The 24,059-nt window shown below is 38.0% G+C and overlaps 2 protein-coding genes across 4 annotated transcripts; both read left to right on the forward strand.

The window, feature by feature from the left end:
• Positions 1-829: 829 nt before the first annotated feature.
• On the forward strand, positions 830-14,667 carry dnase1l1 (deoxyribonuclease I-like 1). Of its 2 annotated transcripts, XM_088627122.1 has the most exons (10): positions 830-980; positions 3,372-3,515; positions 4,345-4,433; positions 5,506-5,595; positions 6,229-6,341; positions 7,082-7,194; positions 8,499-8,656; positions 8,932-9,028; positions 12,090-12,148; positions 12,850-14,667. In XM_088627122.1, the coding sequence occupies exons 2-10, from the start codon at positions 3,381-3,383 to the stop codon at positions 12,860-12,862; spliced, it is 867 nt and encodes a 288-aa protein (XP_088483248.1). In that variant the 5' UTR covers positions 830-980; positions 3,372-3,380; the 3' UTR covers positions 12,863-14,667. The 2 variants fall into 2 exon arrangements, with proteins under 2 accessions (XP_088483248.1, XP_088483247.1); XM_088627121.1 differs by having other exon boundaries at positions 12,090-14,667.
• A 1,908-nt stretch (positions 14,668-16,575) lies between these two features.
• On the forward strand, positions 16,576-23,726 carry dnase1l1l (deoxyribonuclease I-like 1-like). 2 transcript variants are annotated; one of them, XM_088627126.1, is made up of 8 exons: positions 16,576-16,806; positions 17,114-17,202; positions 17,550-17,636; positions 17,850-17,962; positions 19,422-19,534; positions 20,951-21,108; positions 22,372-22,468; positions 22,945-23,726. In XM_088627126.1, the coding sequence occupies exons 1-8, from the start codon at positions 16,672-16,674 to the stop codon at positions 23,023-23,025; spliced, it is 873 nt and encodes a 290-aa protein (XP_088483252.1). In that variant the 5' UTR covers positions 16,576-16,671; the 3' UTR covers positions 23,026-23,726. The 2 variants fall into 2 exon arrangements, with proteins under 2 accessions (XP_088483252.1, XP_088483254.1); XM_088627128.1 differs by having other exon boundaries at positions 20,951-21,076.
• Positions 23,727-24,059: the final 333 nt, after the last annotated feature.

Here is a 24,059-nt window from a genome sequence, read left to right on the forward strand (position 1 = left end):
CAAATGTTACTTAGCGTTCTGGCGCACTATGGCTGCTGTCGCATCATCCAGGTGGGGCTGCACATTGGTGGTGGTGGAGGGGAGTCCCCATTACCTGTAAAGCGCTTTGAGTGGAGTGTCCAGAAAAGCGCTATATAAGTGTAAGCAATTATTATTATTATTATTATTATTATTATTATTATTATTATGAAGAAGAAGGGACTTGAGAGGACTTGGGGAGATCCACAGAAGGGGAAGAGGGAGGGAAGAAAAAGAACAAGATGATGGTAGTGATACAGAAAGAGACATTGGCATCAATGTGGGGAAAAAGAAAGGAAGATTTATAAATGACCAGCATAAAACTGATACATGAAAGCTATGGGAAGAGATAAGAAGACTCGGGGAGTTAGTGTGGAAAGTACTAGAAACGTATAAAACCAATTAAATCAACATCGATGGTGTGTAAGGGGGTAGGAGTACACAAATTGTGCAAAGAAGCATATCATATAAATTAAGGTGCATCTTTCTGTGCAGAAAAGAGCTAGCAGGTAACAAATTCCTGCAGGCTAGAGATTCTATAATGGATTGTATAGCATTGTTGCAATTAATGCCTTTTAGATTTTTACGGTTTGCATGGTACAGCAGTCCAGTTCACTCTTGCAAAGTGGATTCCAAAGTTAGGTCACTGGGCAGGAGAACCAAACTGCAGCCTGCCACACACGGCTCCCAAAATGAAAATAACTGGCTTGCTTCGTAGAGATAGCTAACCAACAAGCTTGTGTCACAAAGATTGCTGCTACAAGCAGCTCTTCCCTTCTTCCTATTGCTTAAAAAAACCGAGCTGCCTAGCCTGTGGGAGGGGCTGCAGAGAAGCAGATACAGCTGGCAGTATTTAGTTATCAGAGGAAGTGAACGAGCTGTGTTTTTCCAGGGGAGAACTGAGAGGAGTGCTTCAATTAGCCGAGCGGCTAGGGATTTGAACTACCTCTGTAACCATTAAGGTAAAGATTTTGAGTTTTGAATGTTTTTTTTTAATTGGATTTAATGTACTTCTTTCTCTGCTGCAAGTTATTTTTTGTTCCATGTCCCTTTCCCTTTCCACTGATACATTCAGTTTAAAACAGACTAATCTTAACATGATGAAATAAAAATTGGATCTGATGAAGTGTGCAGTACTTCACAATGAAAGATAAAGGTTTTTAGCAAACCTTTATCTAAAATGACTTTCAAAGAAACTAGGGAGCAAACAACTGTTACTACTGGTGCTTGTTGTGTAGGTCATTTCACTTGTTTTCCAAAGGAGGGAGCACTAGGAAAGCACAGTAATTTACTCAGAGCAATACACAGTGAGTAAAAAAGAGAACAAAGAACCTGGTAAAAGACATGTACAGTATATACTGTATGTAATGAGAACCTCATTGAGAGCCGGCTCCTGTAATTTGATTATTTTCAAATCCAAAAATGAGGGGGACACTTACTTCAAGAGAATAGTAATGTGTTAGTACTTCACAAAATGCGATCTTAAGAGTTGCTCTTAAGAGTTATTATTTTCCTTTATAATGCAGTTTGCTAATATCAAAAATAGAAATGTTGAAATGCAATTTATCTTGTGAATTCATTTAACCTGACATTGCAGTTATTAAGTCATATAAATTCTACAGATGAGGTTTGCCTGCTTGTATTTCTTGATGATGTTTTGGGTGTCAGCTGTCCATTTGCCTTCCCTCATCTGTTATGCTCAACACCTCTTTTATGATGTTACTTTATGAAAATGAATATAGAGTCTTACTGGGATGTGGTTCATGGAGCTGTTTCTGATTATGTTTGTGTTACACTAAAAGTGTAGTCAAAGCGTTCAAAGGGGGTGGCAGACTGATACATTAATTAGTTTTCAGTGCTGTTTAGAGCCTAATGAAATAGGGTACTCAATGGATCTTAAGACAAAAAGAGGAAACTGGTAAGTTTCAGTAGTCACAGTTTTATGGTGGTTAGATGTCGGGGCTTATAAAGCACCATTCAGATGGTTCTCCTTTCTCACGATGATAACTTCTCAATTTACAGTCTATGTTAGGAAAACTGTACATGTATGTTTAATTTAGGAGGTAAAGCCAAGGAACTGCGCTGACGTGTTTCTTCCAGTCAAGATGTATGATGTGGTAAAATCTGGCTGTTCAATATTTATTGTGAAAAATGAATCACATAAATAAGTAGGAACAAACATATGATTTCACTGCAAATTCAAACTTTAGATTTGCCAATTTCTTTTTTAACCCGTTTGATTTGTGCACTTAGCCCAGTAGCTCTGCCTCTTGTAACTTGTTTCCCATACTGCTTCAAAGCAGCTTTGCAGTAAACATGCTCTATCACAATTGTATTCACATTTTGTTGAAAATGAGACAATTGGTAAGAATTAGCTCTATATATTTGTAGTAAGATGAACCCCCTACAGTATTAAGATTTAAGTTTTAAATTTACATGACATTTACAGTATGGGAATTGTTTTTGCGATGGGTATCAATGCAGCTGTGTATATCTTTAACCATATATATGATTCATCCATATCTGTCCATTTTCACTCCACTTCTGCGAATTCAGAGTTGCGGGGAAGCTGGGTCTTACCCCAGCTAGCAACAGGAGCAAGGCAGGGTGCACTCTGGATGGGACATCAGTCCATCACAGGGCAGACACACAGACACAGATGTGAACACACTCACACCTGGGCCAGTTTTCCCAGAAGCCACTTAAACTATCATTATGTCTTTGGACTGTGGGAGGAAAACGGAACCAAATATAGATGACAAATTTAATTTGATTAACTTGTTGAACTGCTGACTATATTGCGCTTTCTGTGTCTAACTGCCCTTGATAAAAGGCTGTGTTCTGAAATACTGAGTTATTTTCATTGGTTATGGCTGTCTTCTTTCAAAACTTAATTTTTTGTTTTTATCCCATGCAGTTTCAGGGATTTTACCAAAACCTGGAACTTGACATTACCTTTCACATGATCTGGATTTTTCAAATTTTTGTGTTAGGGAATTTTTCTATAAAAGATTAGAGTTATTTTGTAATAAGAGTATAAGGAATAAGAAAGGAAACTTTGTGTGTAGTCTAATCTTGCAACAATGTTTAGACACTTCAGTTCAACCTGTTACCAAAACTAGTTATTACCTGGGCCATACTGTTACCCCTGTAACTTCAATTACATTATCACATGTTCTGTATAGTAACAGTAAAAACAAATCAAATCCCTATGTCAAAGACATGAAAATGATACACTTTTTTTTCAAGAACACAGGTTCTGAATAGCATGTGATTGTACTGGGAGTGATTTAGGATTTTAACACAAAAGGACTCCTGGTTAAGGTATGTGGTAACATTTTGTCTCCTGACAGCGTCTCATCATGAAATCAGCCAGGTTCCTCCTATGCTTCCTTCTTCTCGAAGCAGCTTCAACGTTTAAAATATGTTCTTTCAATGTCCAAAGCTTTGGCGAATCCAAATCCTCCAATGAGAAGGTGATGTTAAGTTTGGTCAAGGTGAGTCTCGTGACGTGCGCAAGAAAAGAGCAGTCTCCTGGGAGACACTGAAGATTGTAACCATATGTACCATATGAAAAAAGAACATATGAACTGTAACAGGAGGAGTCCATTCGGTCCATCTAGCTCATTTTGTTTTTCTGAAGCAAATTGACCCCAGGATCTTATTCAGCCATTTAAAAGAAACCACTGTACCAGTTTCAAAAATATGGCTGGGCAATAGAGTTGAAAATGATTGAGGTTTCTCAGTGTTGATGGTTACAGTATTCACTGCTTGTTTTCATGTTCCCAGACCTGGGAGCATGATGAAGAGCTGAAAGCCCACCCAATAATTCCTCTTCCCTTCACTGATACACACTGTGCTAGGCCATACACTCACCCTGTTTGTAGGACCTTGCCACTGCTCTGTTAGAACTTAACTTCCCAGGTATGAGACCATTGTGGCTGGATTATCTGCTGCCTAATAAGGGAGATGACAAACCACCAGCTCTTTTCTACTGATTATGGCAAAACATCTCTGCAGAGATTGACATGCAGTGATAGTCATTTTTAAATAATAAATAAGCAGTTACATCTCAGCTGTCTCCCCGTTAATCGGATTAATTGAGATGTAAACCAGAGGCTAGGGCAGAACCGTGTTCAGGACTGAGTGGAGAAGGTTAGTTGTTGGATACCACTCGTAAAATGAGACTGTGGTAAAGTGCATGGATCATACTTCTGCCAATGCACAGAAAGTGTCATATGAAGGCCAGAAATTAAAAGTGCCCGGAATGCTTTTGTGATTCTTGCTTGGCGTGTGTTCATCACTGTCTTCTGCTTCTGCCACCAGATTGTGTCGCGGTGCGATGTGTGTCTGTTGCAAGAGGTGCGTGACAGCAAGGGGCGGGCTGTCCCCAAGCTGATAAGAGATCTGAACAGGTACCCTCTCCTCTGCACGGACAGCTCTCGCCCACAGCGACAAGGCAGCGGCTGCAGGCTTGCCTGGTCGTTCCACAGCATTTAACCAGGCTTGCAAAGTTTGCCAAAGTGTCTCAGTCAGTCAGTCTCCCACAGAATCAGTTAAGTAGCTCAGGGGAAATTGTATGCATATCATTAATTATATGGAATTTAACTAATTTTGCAGGAGAATAGCAATTAAATGAAAAATGTCCACAGAATTTCCCAGGCAGAAAAGTGTACTCAACCACAACGTAATGGGCATAACTTGAACAAAGTCTGTGCTAGATCACCTGAGTATGCCATAGCAACAAACTGTATTTTTTATCAATTCAATAAAATAAATATATCTGAGGGAAATATTGCAATTCCCAACAAAAAAAGCAATATTTCCTTAAGATATATTTATTTCCAAGATAATAAAATAAACATTCAATGTGCATTTTGTTTTTTGAGTTTTGTTTAAAACAATACTTTGTAAAAATTATGTTGCAGTAATTACTGTAAGTAATAGGAAGTCACCAAATATGAAATTAACATTCAATAAACATTCAATTTGCATTCTAGTTTATTTCAAATTAGTCCTTTAATTAATAAGGACAATTGTCCTGTCCTAGTTTACTTCCTGCTCAGGATGCAATGACTGCTGCATTGGATCTTAAATGCCTCTTTAAAAAGTCCTTCAAAAGTCATTTTAGCTGGTGTAGTTCAATTCTTACTATCAAAGTTTTGCGAGTCAACTCAACACAATAAACTTCAGATAGATTTCAGAATCAAAAATGAAACACACATCAGGTAGAAACTACACGGAAGGGCATTTATAATGGAAAACGGTAAGTACTTTTTACACAGAAGTTTGTGGGAGTTTGGAATAAGATACCCAGTCTTGTTGTGAAAGCTGATAACCTGGAAGGTTTTCTGGAAATGGCTGGATGTGGTCCTTGGATCAATTAACTACTAACTGCCAAATAAGTAGATGGGTCGATTGACCTCGTCTTATCTGTGACTTTTTAGTTCTTATATAGTGGCTCATTTTTCTATTTCTATTCTTTAGATATGACGAAAAGCACAAGTACGACTTTGTTGCAAGTGGTCGTCTTGGAAGAACAGAAGCATACCAGGAGCAGTATGTCTTTGTATACAGGTGAAGTATCTTTGACTGCAAGTCCACATTACTTCCCTGTCTTCTCTCTTGAACCCTGAAACTCAAAACAATAGGTCTCAGTTATCCACTCACCTAATCATATATCTAGCTAGACCTCCCAAGTGTTGTCTTCATGGTGAACTGTAGTTCCGTAAGGTTTATGGGTCTCTTCAAATCATCAGCAGCTTCTCACCAATGCAGGCTTAAGTGACACCTTTACTAGCACATTTTTCAAAAGGTCTCTCAAAAAACACACAGATACTTTTCATCAAAGGAAAGTGCTGTGGATATTAAACAAACATTGTTCACAAACTGTCCAAAAGAGAAAATCTTCTCTTTAGCAGAAACATATGGAATCTGGCATACAAAGGGGAGACCTGGAGTATTTAAAACCAGAAAAAGCAAAATTTTAAATGTACTTTTCATTCAACGTATTAAAATATTTTGAAGACTAGGAAGGATCTTACTTTCCAACTCTCCAAAAGTCAATGTCTGACTAAGTGGACCAATTTAGAAATTAAACAGAATATTTAATGGAGAGCTTGGCTAGACCAAATGAAAGTCAGATCATGATTTGGCTTTCCAGGAATTGAGAGTTTGACAACCCCAGTTATTAACCTGTTTTCTACACAGGTCGGATCAAGTGGAGGTGAAAGACAAATACCAGTACCCTGACAGACAGAAAGGGGATGTCGACGCTTTTGCCAGGGAACCTTTTGTTGTGCATTTTCGGGCTCCAAAAACTGGTCAGTATTCAACCATGTTTATAGATATCTATGAGCATGCTACTGTATGTGCATTGCATTGCTATGTGCAATTTTGAAATTGGTGATTTAGCAAATGCTCTGTTCCAAGCTTATTACAGAGGCCAGAGAAATGTGCAATTACTACTGGTGCTAAGTACTAATTGATATTAAAGAGAACAGTGAGTTAATGGCAAACACAGAGCCATATCAAAATGTGCTTTTGATATTCCACTCTGTAACTTCTGAAAGTGGCTGGTTGGTTTTGATCACAAAACTGTGATAATTAAAGTAGTAATAGTGGTGGGAAAAGATTAAAAAGTATTAAAAATAACATTTTAAAATTATTATTACATTACAAATTATTACAGACGTTTCACAAATCATGTGTTTGTAACAACTGAGCCTCCTAAGCCATTGAGGTGTTCATAATGCAGAGCTTTGCATTCAAGACTGAAAAAGTAGGCAATCAATATGATGATTAAAAACTGGTTGATTAAAGAATGGCTAGACTCTTGTGATGGAATGGAAGGAAGGTTGCTACCCCCAATCCTCTCTTTAAAAGCGAGTTTCTTACTGCTGTTTATAATGTCAAGCCAAACATTAGTCCAACTACTTTTGTCCAAACCACTCCTAGTGCATAAATGTCCAACTTTTTAAAAGGTGCTTTTTCTCCCTGGGAGGTCCTGAATGCTGTCGAACCGTTTCTTTTGTGAGTGAATGCCAGCCTTCTTTTCTTCCAGTGGCGAGAGATATAGTCCTCATTCCCCAGCACACAGCCCCTGCGAACGCCACCAAAGAGATCGACGAGCTCTATGACGTCTTCCAAGAAGTGAAACGTCTCTGGAAAATTAAAGTGAGAAAATATAAGATGCTAGATCTTTTTTTTTTTCACCTCCAAGTCCTGATAGGATTGTCAGTTCCCAATTTTGTGTTTTACATGTGGGAAAATAGCACACAATTTCCCACACTTAAACACACAATGAAAGGCCAGATTTTTAATCCAAGATTAAAGCTCCTCTTTGGATACAGTGTACATTTATAGATGTTAATAATCCAAAACATTTAAATGCCTAATAATGCACAGTTTGTACTTTCTGAAAGTTAATATCACTGTAACACAGCAGTGAAGAGGAAAAGTTCAAGATGCTTATACACAAGTTAAGAATAAGAAAGATTTTTGTCATCGTTTATCGTTTAGAAATGTATTAGAATTATCAGGATCACTCCAGGCATTCTTTCTAAATTAAATGAAAAATAATGTGGTGGCGGGAAGGAAAACATGCTCAGTGAGCGATATCCTATTGCATAGTTAATAGTGATTACACCGATGGAAAATGACGCTGAAAAATTGAAGTCCAAAATGTAACCAAAACATAATCTGAATTATGTTTCAATCTGAAAAGTCATCAGACTTTTATATACCAGTTCTGCATAAATAATAAACACACTCAGCATTATGTTCTGTAATACAGAGTGATGTATGGAGAGCAGGGGAGTTTTTTGGGTGACACTATAATGGGACCTTTCATCTCTCCTGAAGGATGAGCCCAAGGAGGCTAAGTAACTTGCTCAGGGCAAGGTCAAGAGTTGACTGTATCACCCAGTCACCGTTCAGCAGTGATCTGATAGTTTTGTCTGAGTCATATTGACCCTCTGATTCCCAGGGGTACACAGTTCTTCCAGTAGGTCCCAATCTTTCGGGTTTTAATATGGTCTTGTTCTTTAGATCCAAGATGTGTCTTCCGCTTCCTCTGCTCAACAAACAATGAGTGCTTCTGAGTCATTAGTGCTTTGGAGTACAAGGAATTATGGATCTATTAGCTCTTGAGAAGATGTTTTCCCTGCATGTACCAACAAGTGTGATGAGGCTATAAAGTTTTAATTACGTCAAACCTAGAATACCCAGTATTTCCTCAACTTTCTCTGCAACAGTAACGTCCTTGGCCATAACCTCAGTGGGTTCCTATAAGTTTGTTTTAAGCAGAGGGATCTTCTCCAAGCTGTGGGGATTTATATGTTGTAAGAAGTGTGTGAGTTGGTTGTGGTGGTGCCTCTATTATAATTCAAAATGATGTTGGCACGCTGTTACTAGACTCTGTTGGCAAGCTGGTCAGATAAACAGTCATGGACTTTCTCTCCCTGTCTCCCATTCTGCAGAATGTGATGTTTCTCGGGGACTTTAATGCAGCCTGTGGATATGTTCCTAAAAAAGACTGGAAGAATATCCGCCTGTTCACTCAGCCAGGTTTTTTCTGGCTGATTGACAACAAAGCTGACACGACAGTGCGTGCCACCACAGATTGTGCATATGACCGGTAAGGAAATTGACGAGAGGAATAATCCAAGTCCTGCATCAGATCACACCAGCAATAATATCAAGTCCAGTGAACATGGACAAAAAAGGACTGGAATGAGCATTTTAATAAGAAAGAAAAACAATTATCTTATCTCATATAAATATAACATCATTTATATGATGCTAATGATGTTAATTATTCCCCATTGGAGATTCAGAGATCTCCCTTGATTTTATTTTGTTTTAGCTAAATGCTCCAGTTTATCACTGGGTATTGTCACCTTTTTCCCCCAGGATCGTTGTGCATGGGGACTCTTTCTTCCAGGGAATTGTTCCACACTCTGCCAAGCCTTTCAACTTTGCCAGGGAGTTCCACCTCAGGGAAGATGAGGTAAACTAAAACTAAAAGATTTACATTTCGTCCCGCCTTACAATCTCTAAAACTGATCTTAAAACTATTTGAAAGTGTTAAAACATCAATCTTGCGGCAGCCCTTCCTGTTACCACACAAAACAGACATTTCTTGTGTGTGACTCCTGGAAGATCTGTGAAGTTTGCAAATACTACACCATTAACTCAAGTAAAACCATAGAGCATCCTTCTGTGCTCCAATTTTAGATCTAAGGAAATAATTTGATGTTTCCACATATTTCTCTTTTTTTGCCAAGAAAGGGACTTCCATTTCAGAGGTGATGTGTTACAACTTAGGTTTTCATGAGCTGCAGGTTATTTTAATGAAGCTAAATCAGCACAGTAATTAGTATGGTGGAATTCATGAACATGTCTGTGTCTGAACATGTCTGAGCATGTACAGTAAGTGCTGTTGTCACAAAAATATTTCCAGCAGCTGACTTCGGCTTTAACTAGAATCTGAAAGCTCATAAAACTAGATATTATTGAATGCTGTGCTGTAAACTGCATATACAGTATGCACACAGATAGAATATAACACAGTACAGCTCCAGATTACCTTATATATAACCTTATATGCCTCTTAAAAATAGAATAAGTGTATAACCTTATAAAGTTGTAAGAGTGGCTGATGATGACTGTATAGGGCTAATTATGCTACTTCATGCTACTATTTGAATATTTGTTGTTATTAAAGAAAGGGTGGGAGAAAGGAATTAAAGGAAACTTACAACTTTAGGGTGAGAAATTCATTCTCTAAGGATAATGATTATTTTATTTTTTTGTCTGTGTGCTGTTTTAATCTACTAAAAATATTCTGTGGTATTACGTTTGCAATGCAGATTTCCTGTTCCTGCTTGTTCACATTATGACATGACTCATTTCCCAAAGCATTTTCTTAGAATTGCTTATCTGTTCTTAAAAAGAAAATTAGTAAGCAACAATCTTAACTATAAATTGATTCAGCAATATTTTCTTTTAATTCATCCCTCAGTCATCTGGATTTTGTTCCACCCAAGCACTCTTACAGAGTTGGTCTAATTGACTGTATAATTATAATACTTCTGCAGTATCTAGTGTTCAAGGGGTTTTATGAATAACAGCACCTTTCATAAATATTTTGCATTATCTGCTTGCAATATATACGCTTTTTCTTCAAGTCTAATAAACCAATTACTGTAAGTTAATGTTAAACAGACTACACAAAATGTAAAACAAATCAGGCCCTTGAAAAATTAAATTTGAGAACCCCGAGTCACGACCTTAGGACTACTCTATAACTTGAGAAAATCGAACTGATACAGTGCCTTGCGAAAGTATTCGGCCCCCTTGAACTTTTCAACCTTTTGCCACATTTCAGGCTTCAAACATAAAGATATAAATTTTTTATTTTATGTGAAGAATCACCAACAAGTGGGACACAATTGTGAAGTGGAACGAAATCTATTGGATTTTTTAAACTTTTTTAACTAATAAAAAAATGAAAAGTGGGGCGTGCAAAATTATTCGGCCCCCTTGCGTTAATACTTTGTAGAGCCACCTTTTGCTGCGATTACAGCTGCAAGTCGCTTGGGGTATGTCTCTATCAGTTTTGCACATCGAGAGACTGAAATTCTTGCCCATTCTTCCTTGCAAAACAGCTCGAGCTCAGTGAGGTTGGATGGAGAGCATTTGTGAACAGCAGTTTTCAGCTCTTTCCACAGATTCTCGATTGGATTCAGGTCTGGACTTTGACTTGGCCATTCAAACACCTGGATACGTTTATTTGTGAACCATTCCTTTGTAGATTTTGCTGTATGTTTGGGATCATTGTCTTGTTGGAAGATAAATCTCCGTCCCAGTTTCAGGTCTTTTGCAGACTCCAACAGGTTTTCATCCAGAATGGTCCTGTATTTGGCTGCATCCATCTTCCCCTCAATTTTAACCATCTTCCCTGTCCCTGCTGAAGAAAAGCAGGCCCAAACCATGATGCTGCCACCACCATGTTTGACAGTGGGGATGGTGTGTTGAGGGTGATGAGCTGTGTTGCTTTTACGCCAAACATATCGTTTTGCATTGTGGCCAAAAAGTTCGATTTTGGTTTCATCTGACCAGAGCACCTTCTTCCACATGTTTGGGGTGTCTCCCAGGTGGCTTGTGGCAAACTTTAGACGAGACTTTTTATGGATATCTTTGAGAAATGGCTTTCTTCTTGCCACTCTTCCATAAAGGCCAGATTTGTGCAGTGTAAGACTGATTGTTGTCCTATGGACAGACTCTCCCACCTCAGCTGTAGTTCTCTGCAGTTCATCCAGAGTGATCATGGGCCTCTTGGCTGCATCTCTGATCAGTCTTCTCCTTGTCTGAGCTGAAAGTTTAGAGGGACGGCCAGGTCTTGGTAGATTTGCAGTGGTCTGATACTCCTTCCATTTCAAGATGATCGCTTGCACAGTGCTCCTTGGGATGTTTGAAGCTTGGGAAATCTTTTTGTATCCAAATCCGGCTTTAAACTTCTCCACAACAGTATTACGGACCTGCCTGGTGTGTTCCTTGGTCTTCATGATGCTCTCTGCGCTTTCAACAGAACCTTGAGACTATCACAGAGCAGGTGCATTTATACAGAGACTTGATTACACACAGGTGGATTCTATTTATCACCATCAGTCATTTAGGACAACATTGGATCATTCAGAGATCCTCGCTGAACTTCTGGAGTGAGTTTGCTGCACTGAAAGTAAAGGGGCCGAATAATTTTGAACGCCCCACTTTTCATTTTTTTATTAGTTAAAAAAGTTTCAAAAATCCAATAGATTTCGTTCCACTTCACAATTGTGTCCCACTTGTTGGTGATTCTTCACATAAAATAAAAAATTTATATCTTTATGTTTGAAGCCTGAAATGTGGCAAAAGGTTGAAAAGTTCAAGGGGGCCGAATACTTTCGCAAGGCACTGTATGTTGGAGTCTGTTTAACTTGTCTGAGATTCTAGATAAAAAGATACTGCTGTAACTCTTTCAGTCTGGGTGCAGCATCCTGTGTATTGAAGTTGAATTTTAATTTCAGGCTCTGGAAGTGAGTGATCATTACCCTGTCGAAGTGGAGATAAAGACGACATCTTCTGGGTACAAAGAAAATCAAGTCCATCATGTCCTCGTCCTCATTGCAGTATTTGCACAGTGTTATATCATGTCATGAGTCCATGATGAACAGTTAAGACTCCCAGATTTTCCTCAGTGCAACTCTTTGGTTTGCCTTTATGGATGTGGATTGCAAATCTAGTGTGGTTCTTTGATGTCCAGGCCTTCTCTCTTTGTGAGCATATTTTACAGCTGCTGAGCTCAGAAGAGTATGGCTCTGATCTACAAAGATTCTGTGGTCTGATTTGGAAAATCTGCAGTGTTTTCATTACCACAAAAAAAAACTTTGTGGAGCTAAATGAATCTTAGGCTATGACATATCATATCCGGTAAAGATCCAACAACCAGTTCTGCTCCTATCAGTACCTTTTGTTAAGGACAGTCCCATTTCTTATAGTCGGTCAACTTTCACTTCAATCCAGACCTTGATGAAGTAGGACTTTAAGCTCAGAGGAGGTCATTCCCATAACTCTATTATAAAGGCTTTGAACTCTTCAAAAGGTACAGATCATCTGTTGATTTTAAATACAACTGTTTCTAAAAAGTGTCAAGAAAATCTAAAAGGAACTATTCTATTCAAATACTGCCTTTTTGTACATTACATGAACTGGCAATAAAGGAAAAGAATAGAGAGATTTGCCACCATATTTAACAGTCTACTTTCAATTGTCCCTTCATTTCTTTAGGCCTTGGATGTGAGGGACCACTACCCAGTAGAACTGAACTTGAAAGAAAGATCTACAAGCTTCCAGCAAGAGCTTACTGCATAGATCTGGACAACATTTAGGGCTTCTATGTACATTACATCAGCTGTAATTTGATTGGGATCTACACTGTAAAAACAACTTAAAGTATTTTTGTCTGAAGACAAGTTTTTTTTCTGAAATGAAAGGAACTTCTTCCGACACATAAATGTGATTGGCAATACCTCTTCTCATCATAAATTATTGTTAACTTAATCAGGCCCAAGCATAGGACACTTTCTTTCTATCCATTGAGTCACAATATGTGTAAATGTGTGTAACCTCAGCCTATCAGCCTTCACAATATGGTTGGGCAGTCTGTCATATAGTATGTATTAAGAATTATCTTTGCATAACAAATTCTCATTGCTTTTACAATGAAGCATTATACAGCATAAAAAGCAGACAGGGCCTTATCCTTTTTACAGTGACCCCCCATCCCTCAAAGGGTTTCAACCCATTGCACTTTGGCAGACCCCACCGCATTGGTGACATACAGTATTATACACTAGGGGTATAACCTGGAGTCTTACTAGAGTGTTACTAGTATTATTTTTCTGCTTGTTTTTGTCAGGGCAGAGTCTTAGCTCTACACTTGAACATCTTCTATGTTTCAGGTTTTTATCACAATGTAATTTCATGACAATGCCACTTAATTCAGTATTTTTGTACAGCGGGTCTCTGCTCCAACATGAAAATGGTTGAGCTGCACTGACAAGAGGCCATTTATTAAAAGTCTCTTTACAATCATTCTCTGCATTTGAGCTGAACCAAGTGCTTTTCTCTTGTAAGCTAAATGATAAGCATTTATAATGATGACAATAATTGCTATTTATTAAGTGCTTCTTTTTATGTCCATTATTCCTATGGTCAGAGTGGGAAATCAGGGAAACTGATTGTGAAAACATATTAATTCTTTTATGATATCTCAAATTGTAATCTCGTATATAAATGAACTGAATATTTCATGACCGTTACCAAACTTTGAGTAATGTTGAGCAGACTGAAATTAAAATAAATGTTGCTTTTCCGCGTCATTGGTTAAATCCTTTTAGCTCAAAAGTCCTGTGATGGCAATGTTACACAGTGCAATGTAAATTCTAACTTTCAAAATTATTTTGAGCTCAGAATAATTGTTAATTAATTTCAATGTGTACAGTACGTCCACATTTATTAATCTGCTGTTAGATAACAGCAACGGTTTAGAAACAAGAATTAATCTTAATAATAATAACAATTGCTTACACTTACATATACAGTATAGCGCTTTTCTGGACACTCCACTCAAAGCGCTTTACAGGTAATGGGGACTCCCCTCCACCACCACCAATGTGCACCCCCACCTGGATGATTCGACAACAGCCACAGTGCACCAGAATGATGTATTCACAGGTTTGTGGCAAAAGCATTCACAGGTTTGTGGTTAGCAGCCAATAACAATCCATCCCCGATGTTTGTGTTTCATAGGGTTTTTCATAGGGTTTTTCCAATAATAATCCATCCCCCATGTTTGTGTTTCATAGTGTTTTTCCTTTTTCCTTGTGTTTCATAGGGTTTTTCCATAGGGTGGATGATATTAGTGCTTTTTTCCACTACTTTAAATGTTTTCATTGATTAAAATGTCTTTGAAATACTGACCATTGGCTCTGGATTGTGAGCTGTGTATAAATTCAGGCCTGCTCTGTTGTGAGTGTTTACTAAAATACTTTGTACTGACTTTAATGTTATTATTGGAATATAATTGACTTTAATTTGCAAAAAGCTGCATGTCTATGTGTGCATTTATTACTTTTTTAAAAAGCAGAAATTTACAATTAAAAGCAAAGATCTGTTTTGTTCATTGTACTATAATAAATTGGGGAATCTACCACATTTTAAAAAGCAAAAAAAAAAATCTAGGATGAATCTGAGTATTATGAGAAACTAGAATAGCAAATGTCTTAGGTACACTTTCCTTGTTCTTTTTTTAATTAATCATGTTAATATAACACTTGAAATCAGCTTACAAAAAATTAAAGATACTTTATCATGAACTTCCTCAAGTCCTTGCCTTGCTTCTGCTCTTTCCGCGAACTACAGTATTTTACAGAAACTATTTTTAGCAATCCTGGCAAGTAATGCACTGTTATGAAACAATCATAACCAGCCTGAACATTCATCAAAGCACACAAACCAATACAATTCAAGAACTATAATGCATGTGATATACAACAAAGTGCATATTTCTTAAAATGTAGTCTATTTTTTTGTGCTAGTGGATACAAACCATATTTTGGATAACTTATATGGCCTAGTTGTGATGATTTTGATTTGCCACTCATGCAGAAAGTTTACATTGCTACGAGAAAAGGGAGAGATACCCACATATAAAATATGTGCATTGTCCTTCTGAGCACCTTTGGATGCTAAAGTATTTGTATGTAGCACAAACCCTATTCTTTACTCCACAGGATGGTCAGGTTAGCTGTTTGTGATGAGAATCATACCAGGAGAGTCGCTGTTGGAACCATGGGCTGTGGTTGGGTGGCATTGTTTTTGCAGTGTTTCTGAATGGACACAGCACCTATTGTGGAGCAGAGCACACTGTTGGCATTCTAGAGAAAGCAGCCTGCTGACAGGGTATTGACACAGCAAATCTCTTAAAGAGAACTCGACCATGCCCACCTGCATGGTTCCAATTGTTCAACTGAGAACTCAGCTCATGGGCCCTTAATTTAAAATATGGGTCAAGACCAACAGGAATGGAAAGATAGACATTCCCGATGTCTGAACTCTGAACAGTAAGTGTCACTATACATTTTTCTTTTTCCGGTGCGTTTAGTAAGTATTGACATAGATAAAGAGTCTACTTTTAAGGCTACAATAATGGAGGAAATCTAAAACTTTTTGTATGGTAGCATTTTTAGCGGAATGAAACATTTTCCCTTTATGTACAGTAACCTAATGCTGACTTATCTCTAAACTATAAGTGATAAATCAATTCTTTTTTTAATAGTTTTTCATCAGATGTCTAAATTTTTTGTTTTGTTTTTGTCATTGTCATTTTCTCAACAGACTATAGTCTAGTATGAGAGTTTTAATTCCTGTCTTGTACTGAAAGATTTCTTTACAATTAACAAATTTTGAGCATATTTTCTAGTGTGTAATTAATTATCTATGTATTTCAGATAGAAAACTATAAATATACCGAAAGCATGTTTTTTCATTAAATCAACAACAACAATTTTTATTCTCGACTATCTGTTCTCTAAAGGCAAAACAATGTGTAAAATATACATGTGTATGTGTGAGAGAGAAGGAGAAACTGCAGGTTAACTACTGTCAAAAGTAAACTGCACTGCAGTTGTGACCTGGGAACTTGTGTTCCTTACTTCATGAAACTTGAGAGAATAGTTTAAGACTGGTATTTCCAAATTAAAAAAAATATCTTAGAAGAAGAGTTGCTAACATCAAAGTCACGAGTTTTGTAGTTGCCTTAAAACGTCTTATGTAAGAGGAAACTCAAGTCATGTAGTCCCAGACATTTTATGTCCAACAATGGCAAAATATGGAAATAAAGACTAAACAAAATCTCAATAAAAAATGACATGAAATAATTTGATTCATTTAGGGCCGCCTTGTTTTTCTTACATGTAATTCTCCTTTTTGTTTTTATGCTGACAGCTGTCAAATGTTCATGTGAGGTTACTTATTGCTCTTTAGGAAATCGGTGGAACCTAAACAGTGCCCTACAGTACAGGCCTCGCAGCCATCCGAAAGTACACCATGAAGGCTGCCGTCCTCATTGCATTCCTGTGTCTCTGGCGGATAGCCCTGCCTTTTAAAATCTGTGCTTTCAACATCAGGAGCTTTGGAGAGACGAAGGCCAGCAACAAGAACGTCATGGACATTTTGGTCAAGGTGCCGTCACTGACAGTGTTGGAACTGACTTGCCGGGTTTGATGTAATCAGAATAATCATGGTGGATTTTAACATTGGAAAATGGTTTAGAGCACAGTTTAAGTATTGTATTCCAGGTATAACAGATTAAAGCAAGGTTCTATAGAGATGCCACAAGGAATTTAGGACATGTATGCAATAATATCAGTCATTTTCCATTGTTTGATTGCTTGTTTCTCTGTTTGTGGTTTCCTTTTAGATGTATAAGCCAGAATCTCTTTATTTTTATAGCTGAGCTCCACCTTACTTTGTTATTTCTTTTGTGCAGATCATCACGCGCTGTGATGTGTGTCTGATACAGGAAGTGCGTGACTCGAAGGGGGAAGTTATCCCTGCACTAGTAAAAGAGCTTAACAGGTACGCAGGCAAAAGGTACTTGACCAGTGGTGTTCCTGGTTTGTTCTTTGGCCAAGTATCATGCTTTCAGAGTTTTGACACATTAAGAGATAGTTCTGGAAAAATACATTTGTATATAACTCAATACACGGGAATTGTTAAGTTATTTTTGTGGAAGTGGTTTTAGTTTTAAGACATAAGAAGTAGAACAAAAATAACATTATAACCTCGACCTTTGCACGAACACTAATATATAAAAATGAGATTTATTTTTAATACTGCCACTCTTTTGCTCTTCTGCTCCTCTTCTGTGAGTTGTTATGAATAATTACAAGTGGAATTATTTGCTTTTCTGATGTATAAATCAGGTTTGATGAAGTCCATTCATATGCCTATGTTGAAAGTGACAGAGTGGGGAAGAAAAGCTACAAGGAGCAATATGTTTACATATTCAGGTAAATGTATCTTCCTTCTTTTCTTCTGAATTATTGCAATCAATTCAGTCTGACCACACTTCTCCCTGCTTTTTGTTATTATAATGCCTGTTGTTTGACAAGATTTGTTTAGTAAAATAATTTAAGGATGTTATATATCAAGGTTATCCTGAAAATAATAGTGACTTTATTTTATGACTGTGCACATTACTTCAGTCTGTTTCTTTGTCTCAGGGATGATATGTTGCAGGTTCGAGATCAATATCAGTATCCCACCTCACAGAAAGAGAAGGCTGATGTGTTTTCAAGGGAGCCTTTTATAGTGCGTTTCCACTGCCCCCAAACTGGTGAGTTTGACAGATGGGGAGAAGTTTGCTGTATGATATGTAGAGCTCTGCACTCTCAAGATTAAAAGCTACAGAGATAATCTGCTTTGTATTTTGGTTGTCTACACCTTACCTGCTCTAATTATCTGTTATTATCTGTGATGTAATATCTATTGTGTGTATTACCAAGTGAATCAAAACCTAATGTAACATATTGCATTAGCATTGCACAATATTAAAAACTTCACAGGAAAAGGGAGCTTCCCAAGTTCTATTGCATTAAATGCAATTACAGTACTAACGGTAAATCACCTCGGAAAAAGGCATCATCATGGGTGATGATCCTTGGAAGATGATTCCAGATTGGTAGAAACCAGCAGCTCTAGTTTGTCATAGATGTTGTGACATTGAAATGTGATAACCACCTGTTACAGCTGGGTCAAATTTAATGAAAGTTCGGGAGGAATGAAGGCAGCCAAGCTCATTAAACCCAGCTGCTTCAAATTCTAAATAATTCTGACTTATGCACTCAGACTCCATATGTACCAAACGTCACCCTCTCTTCTTCCTCGCTCATTTTGTGCACCCCTCCTCTCCACATTTCCTGCTGCCCAATTGGTCACATGGGGGTCCTACCCTCCCCGTCTAATGGCTGGGGGGGTTGACCCTCAGCCAAGCGGGTTAAGCCAAGTCTTCGCATCTCAATAAACAGTTCTACCTTCTCTCAGTCTTCGGCTGCTGTCCTCATGAACTCCATTAATAACAGAATTATTGGAATGGAATCCAGGAAGCTGGATGCATAGTATTGACGTTTTTCTACACCCAAAGCCAAAAGGATTATATGTACTACTACTTCCCTTGACGTGCTCTAAATGAAAAGGCTATTATGTCAGTATGAATAATACATTTCAGGATGTCAGTAATCGTTATCTGCTCAACATAATTTGTTACCAGAATGTCTTCATTACTCAGAGGGAGTACCTGAGATGGTGATGACATGCCTGTTACCACACTCTTTAATTGACCTTTGTAAATTCTTTCCAGCTCATTCATTGGAGAATTCATGTCACTTACAAAAAAGTTTAACACAATTTAAAATCTCCACCCCTTTAAAAAATAAAAAGTATGTTTAAAACAAAAACCTAGAATGTAATGGTTTAGTTAGGTAAACTAAATAATCTCCTGTTATTTTAATAGAGAATTGATGGAAAAACAGAAAGAGCCTTTGGTGCTCCAGGAAATGAGTTTGATAGGCATTTTTTTCAAAGCATAATTTACTCTTTTATGATCAAAGCTTTTCACTCATCCATCCTGTAATGTTACCTGTTTGTGACATTTCTGTTTTCTCATTCCCTGTTCTAGTCATTTCAGGCTTCAGTAGTCTAGGTGTCATCAGGAACTGGATGAAAGTGACAGATGTATACAGCTGAATGAATCAACTGTGAGTTTTCCTCCAATATTTTTTTTTATTCACTTGCAGCGGTGAAGGACTTCGTTCTTGTGGGCCATCATACCTGCCCGAAGACAGCCATGCAAGAGATCGATGAGCTCTTCCAGGTCTTCCAAGGGATCAAGAAGCACTGGAGAACAAGGGTCAGACCCCCTTCATAAAGAACCAGTCATTGATGACTGCAATGATGTGAAATGTCACACAAGCTTCGAAAAGAAGCTCTTATTGTATCTTTCCCCCTAGAACAAGTATCTCCAAATCTGCTTGTGGAGGGTTTCAGATATTTTGAAAGAAAACGTCAATTTTCTGCAGCTGAGCTCACAAATAGTACATTGAATGAAATGTTAGCATGAAATATTAAAAATAAAAATTTAAAAAGGAATAAATAGATTGACCCTTTTACTTAACTTGAAATAAGGTCAGCGTGAGGGCTTCACCAGACAGTTTAACACCGAGAATTATGAACGCATTCAATTGATCAGAAAAACTGTAGAAGGCAAGGCAAGGGAGGAGAGTTTCAGAGCCAACTTTGATTTTATGATAAAGTAATTCAGTGTATCGGGAATGCGAAACCTGGAAGGCTTGAGTGCTTTGTTGACACCCGATTTTTTCCATGTTCTTGACCCTACGAATATAAGTCAATCTAGCCCTTTTGGCTGTTAATGCTTAATTGACACAAGGATCTCATCCAGCCTTTTTCTGAGCGAAGCCAGGGTATTGGCTTTAACAGTGTCTGGTGTTTGGGCTCTAACACAGTGGTCCTCAGTCCTGGTCCTGGGGGTGCTTATGTTCCAGCTAGACCCTTAGCGAGCAGTGCTGATTGGTGTTTGTAACTGATCTGCTTGTCGATTTAGACTTTTTTCTGCACTCAGTCTTTGATTTGAAAAAAATGACATAGTTTCCAACTGTTTCAATATGCACAACTTTAAATATTCTCCCCTGAACTTGTGTATCAAGCAATTGTTCCCTTATTTCTGGCTAAATAGCTCTTAATAGGTGGCCAATAGATGAGGAAGAGACACAGGTGAGCATGGCAGTGTATAATACAGCTCCCCTGTGAGTCAGTGTTTCTGCCTGAGTCCAATATATATTTCAGGATTACAGCTGAATGAGGGCACTCTTGAAATTCAGTTACTAGCAGATGGCTCATAGTAATTACAAATCTTAGGATCAGAGGTATATATTTTTTTTTAATTTAAAAATTAGCAAGTGAATTAGAACTGCAAAGAAGCAAACATCTGCAGACACAGGAGTATGCTATTCCAAGGCCAAGTCTGAGAATCACTGCCCTAGCAGAAGTAGAGGGTATGCCACCTACTGGTCAATTTACTTCAATTTGATTCAAGCTGTATTATCCCCTGGGGGGAATTTGTTTTCAGTATACAGTACATCTTCCATCTGCCATTATAAGACCAGCCTGCTGTGCTGAGCTCCTGGCAGTTGACCAGATCAGGCCTGCAGGCCTTCAGTTTCAGTCCAGCAGTTTTTGTTTTAATTGTCGACAGTATACATTTTTTCCAGCTCTTTACTCTCATTTCCTTGATTGTTTTTTCTTGAAGAATGTCATGTTCCTTGGAGATCTCAATGCAGCCTGCAGCTATGTATCTGCAAAGTGCTGGGACACCATCAGTCTGCGGAAAAACCCGGATTTCCACTGGCTGATTGGAGATGAGGAGGACACAACTGTGAGCGAGAAAACTCACTGTGCTTATGACAGGTTTCTGTATTGCACTTTCTGTTTAATCCATGTGTCTGGCCTGTGTATTTACCCAGCATAAATTGTCAGGCCTTTTAAATGCCACTTAAGGTTCACACTGATTTTCTCCAGGTACTTCTGAATCTTCCCACATCCGAAAGACAAGTTAGTAGCTCAATTCAAATACCCACTTCCTCTCCTTGATCGCTCCGCTTTTGTTATTGTGTCTTCCCCAGTTAGAGACTCCAGGGCCAATACTTGACATGAGCAAAGACTATGAAACAAAATAAAAGGTCAGATTATACTCTTCCATGTCCCTTGGGGCAACCTTGTTGTGAAAGGCGCTATATAAAAATAAATTGAATAGAATTGAATTTAATTGAATTTGAGCTGTACAGGTTAATATTGGACAGGCAGGCAAATCAATGCTGTATTCTGGTCGCACAGCAGGATGGTCATTATAGTTGCTGATGCATCGCTCTTGGTTCCTGGGATCTATTCAGGTCAGGTCTATTCTGGTCAGAATCGTCTCTGAAGGTGGGCCCCACATATGTCCTGTACCCATACTTTTCCAGTCGAGGTTTTGGATGCAAAAGCATCCATCCATGATCAAAAGTTTCTTCTTCCTTGTAAGGGATGCTGTGACCTGGAGACTATACCTTAAGTGTAAGCTGTAAGTAAAATGGGACAGGATGCCAGTCAATTTCAGAACACACAGGGACACAGGAACAATTGAATAACACCAGTGAACACCAGCAAGATCGGCATCCTGACATTCTTGATTTAAAACACATTGCTTAGCAATTAAATACATAAAGCTAGGTGAATACATTTGGACTGGTATCAGGAGCTCAGAATAGGTTTGCAAAACATTGCAATTATACCAATTGTCAAATACTGGCCTTGTAAGTAAATCTGGTGTTAACATGCTGGTAGTAATATGCTCTCTTGTAGTGCTGGTTCCTACTATACTGTATATTAGCTTCAAATTGGCCAATAATCTTTCTCAAATACTGTTTTTTGAATTCATACCAAAATTAGTTTACTGTCATGTAAGTGCAGTCCCAGATCCAGTGCTGTCTGTGAAGGACAGACAGAGAAGAATCACTCTTCTCACAAACATGTGACAAGGTGACAAATCACACACCTCGCGATTAAAATGTTTTGCCGTTGTCTTTCTTTCATCCTTTTTGAATTCATAATGTGAAATAACCAGTAAAAAAATAGTACATTTAGTAAAATATACTTTTTTTTCAATTCAACCTCTGTTGTCATTTCCTCTAGGATTGTGGTACACGGCACAGAATTCCTCAATGGGATTGTTCCAAAATCAGCTCGACCATTTAACTTCAAGAAGGAATTCCATCTCTCTGAGAAACAGGTGAGAGGGACAACACTGAAGAAAACCAAATTGCTCTGATTCAGTTAAATAATAGGGGATAGTTTTCAAAACTAATCCTGTTTTAGATGTAGGCACTGCAACAGTTAGCCCATAGCGCTCACAGTAGAGCCAAGGATAGCCATAGTGACTACTGCAGGAATTACTCCCAACCCCAGCAGTGTTTCCTTAGTTGTTTGTGAAATACTAATCAAAATTAACTAATGACATACCTGAGATTTGAACCAGTGACCTCTAGATCGCAAGTCCCATTCAATATAATGTTCCTTAGTGGTTGAATGAACTAGAAGCTTGGAAATACTAATGTCCAAATTATGAACACCTTAATATTGGAATTCAGTATACAATAGCTAGTGCTCTAGAGGGTGATTAGTTTAGCCACCAATGCAATTTTTACTCCAGCCGTACCATACTGCATATTAAATCTTGAATGTGCTTTCTTACGGGGACTACTTTAGGCACTGGAAGTAAGTGACCACTATCCTGTGGAGGTCAACTTGAAACCTAACTCCAGATATCTGCATCGCCATGAACTCTGACCTTCAGGTGTCATCCTGGATGAACTCTAACGTCCAGCACCAAAGAAAATGATGTTGGTCTTCAGGTTGAAGTCTGAAGTCTGATTCAGCTTTTACTGAACAGAATACTGTCAAAAGATCACATCCTACTCTAGAATAGCTGCTATGTGAGTTCCAGACAGGGATCACCCCACAGTATGAAGTCATCAATCATAAACTCTTCAAGATTCTTAAACTCTTGGAAAAATGATCTCCAAACTACTCCAAGTTCTCTTTTGCTTGAACTAAGAATTGTGGTTCACAGGTCATTCGCAGACTAAAATATTGATGTCTGCTTTCCACCGATTAGAATCAGGAAACCTTTGTCAAACCACATCAGTTTTGATTTAATTTGGGCAGTTCAGCTGTTAGTTTGACTTCTGTTGTAGGTACAAAAATGATTTGGTCTCTTTAATAAAATATGCATTAAAGCATTTTGATCTCAAGTTACTGCAAAACCTACAAATGACAAGGATCTATTAAAAAATATTTGTAGATGCTAAAGTGGACAGTGTCTTTGGATACATAACACTACTAAATACTTTGATTGCATTAACAACTTTGGAGAATGAACGAATCTCATAGGCAAGTTCTATTTATATGATGGAAACAAAACCTGTAAAATGACAATCCTTTCAACATACTGTAAACATTTTTAAAAAATTGTATTCCTCTCGAGTCAGCTTAACTACCTTTTCGCCACTTTTCTAGTTTCTAGACAGCGCCTCATCCCAAAACCAAGATCCTCAAGTTCCTGAGTCCACTTCATAGCAGCAAGCTCTTCAATTTATAAATGAAAAGGTTTATCCCTCAATTTGAAGACCAGTTGTGATCTCCTATCCCGTTTCCAGAGAGCCTATATTCACCACCTTATACTTAACTGGTATACATAATATTCAGATAATCAATTACTAGTTAACTATCATTTGGTACAATTAGGCATTTGAAAACTAGATTGGAATAAAAACCGAGGAACAAGTAAGCTCTTATGGCTCAAATCCCTACAAGTAATCAAG

Source organism: Lepisosteus platostomus, chromosome 3 (genome assembly GCF_059453375.1).
Source record: "Lepisosteus platostomus isolate fLepPlt1 chromosome 3, fLepPlt1.hap1, whole genome shotgun sequence".
NCBI lineage: Eukaryota > Metazoa > Chordata > Actinopteri > Semionotiformes > Lepisosteidae > Lepisosteus > Lepisosteus platostomus.

Bases quoted from the DNA above. Each gene is read 5' to 3' on its own strand.
- dnase1l1 (XM_088627121.1), top strand. From the start codon at position 3,381: ATGAAATCAGCCAGGTTCCTCCTATGCTTCCTTCTTCTCGAAGCAGCT. The intron at 4,434-5,505 runs GTACCCTCTCCT...TCTATTCTTTAG, and splicing joins CTGATAAGAGATCTGAACAG to ATATGACGAAAAGCACAAGT. The intron at 6,342-7,081 runs GTCAGTATTCAA...CTTTTCTTCCAG, and splicing joins TTTTCGGGCTCCAAAAACTG to TGGCGAGAGATATAGTCCTC.
- dnase1l1l (XM_088627126.1), top strand. From the start codon at position 16,672: ATGAAGGCTGCCGTCCTCATTGCATTCCTGTGTCTCTGGCGGATAGCC. The intron at 17,963-19,421 runs GTGAGTTTGACA...ATTCACTTGCAG, and splicing joins TTTCCACTGCCCCCAAACTG to CGGTGAAGGACTTCGTTCTT. The intron at 21,109-22,371 runs GTTTCTGTATTG...CATTTCCTCTAG, and splicing joins ACTCACTGTGCTTATGACAG to GATTGTGGTACACGGCACAG.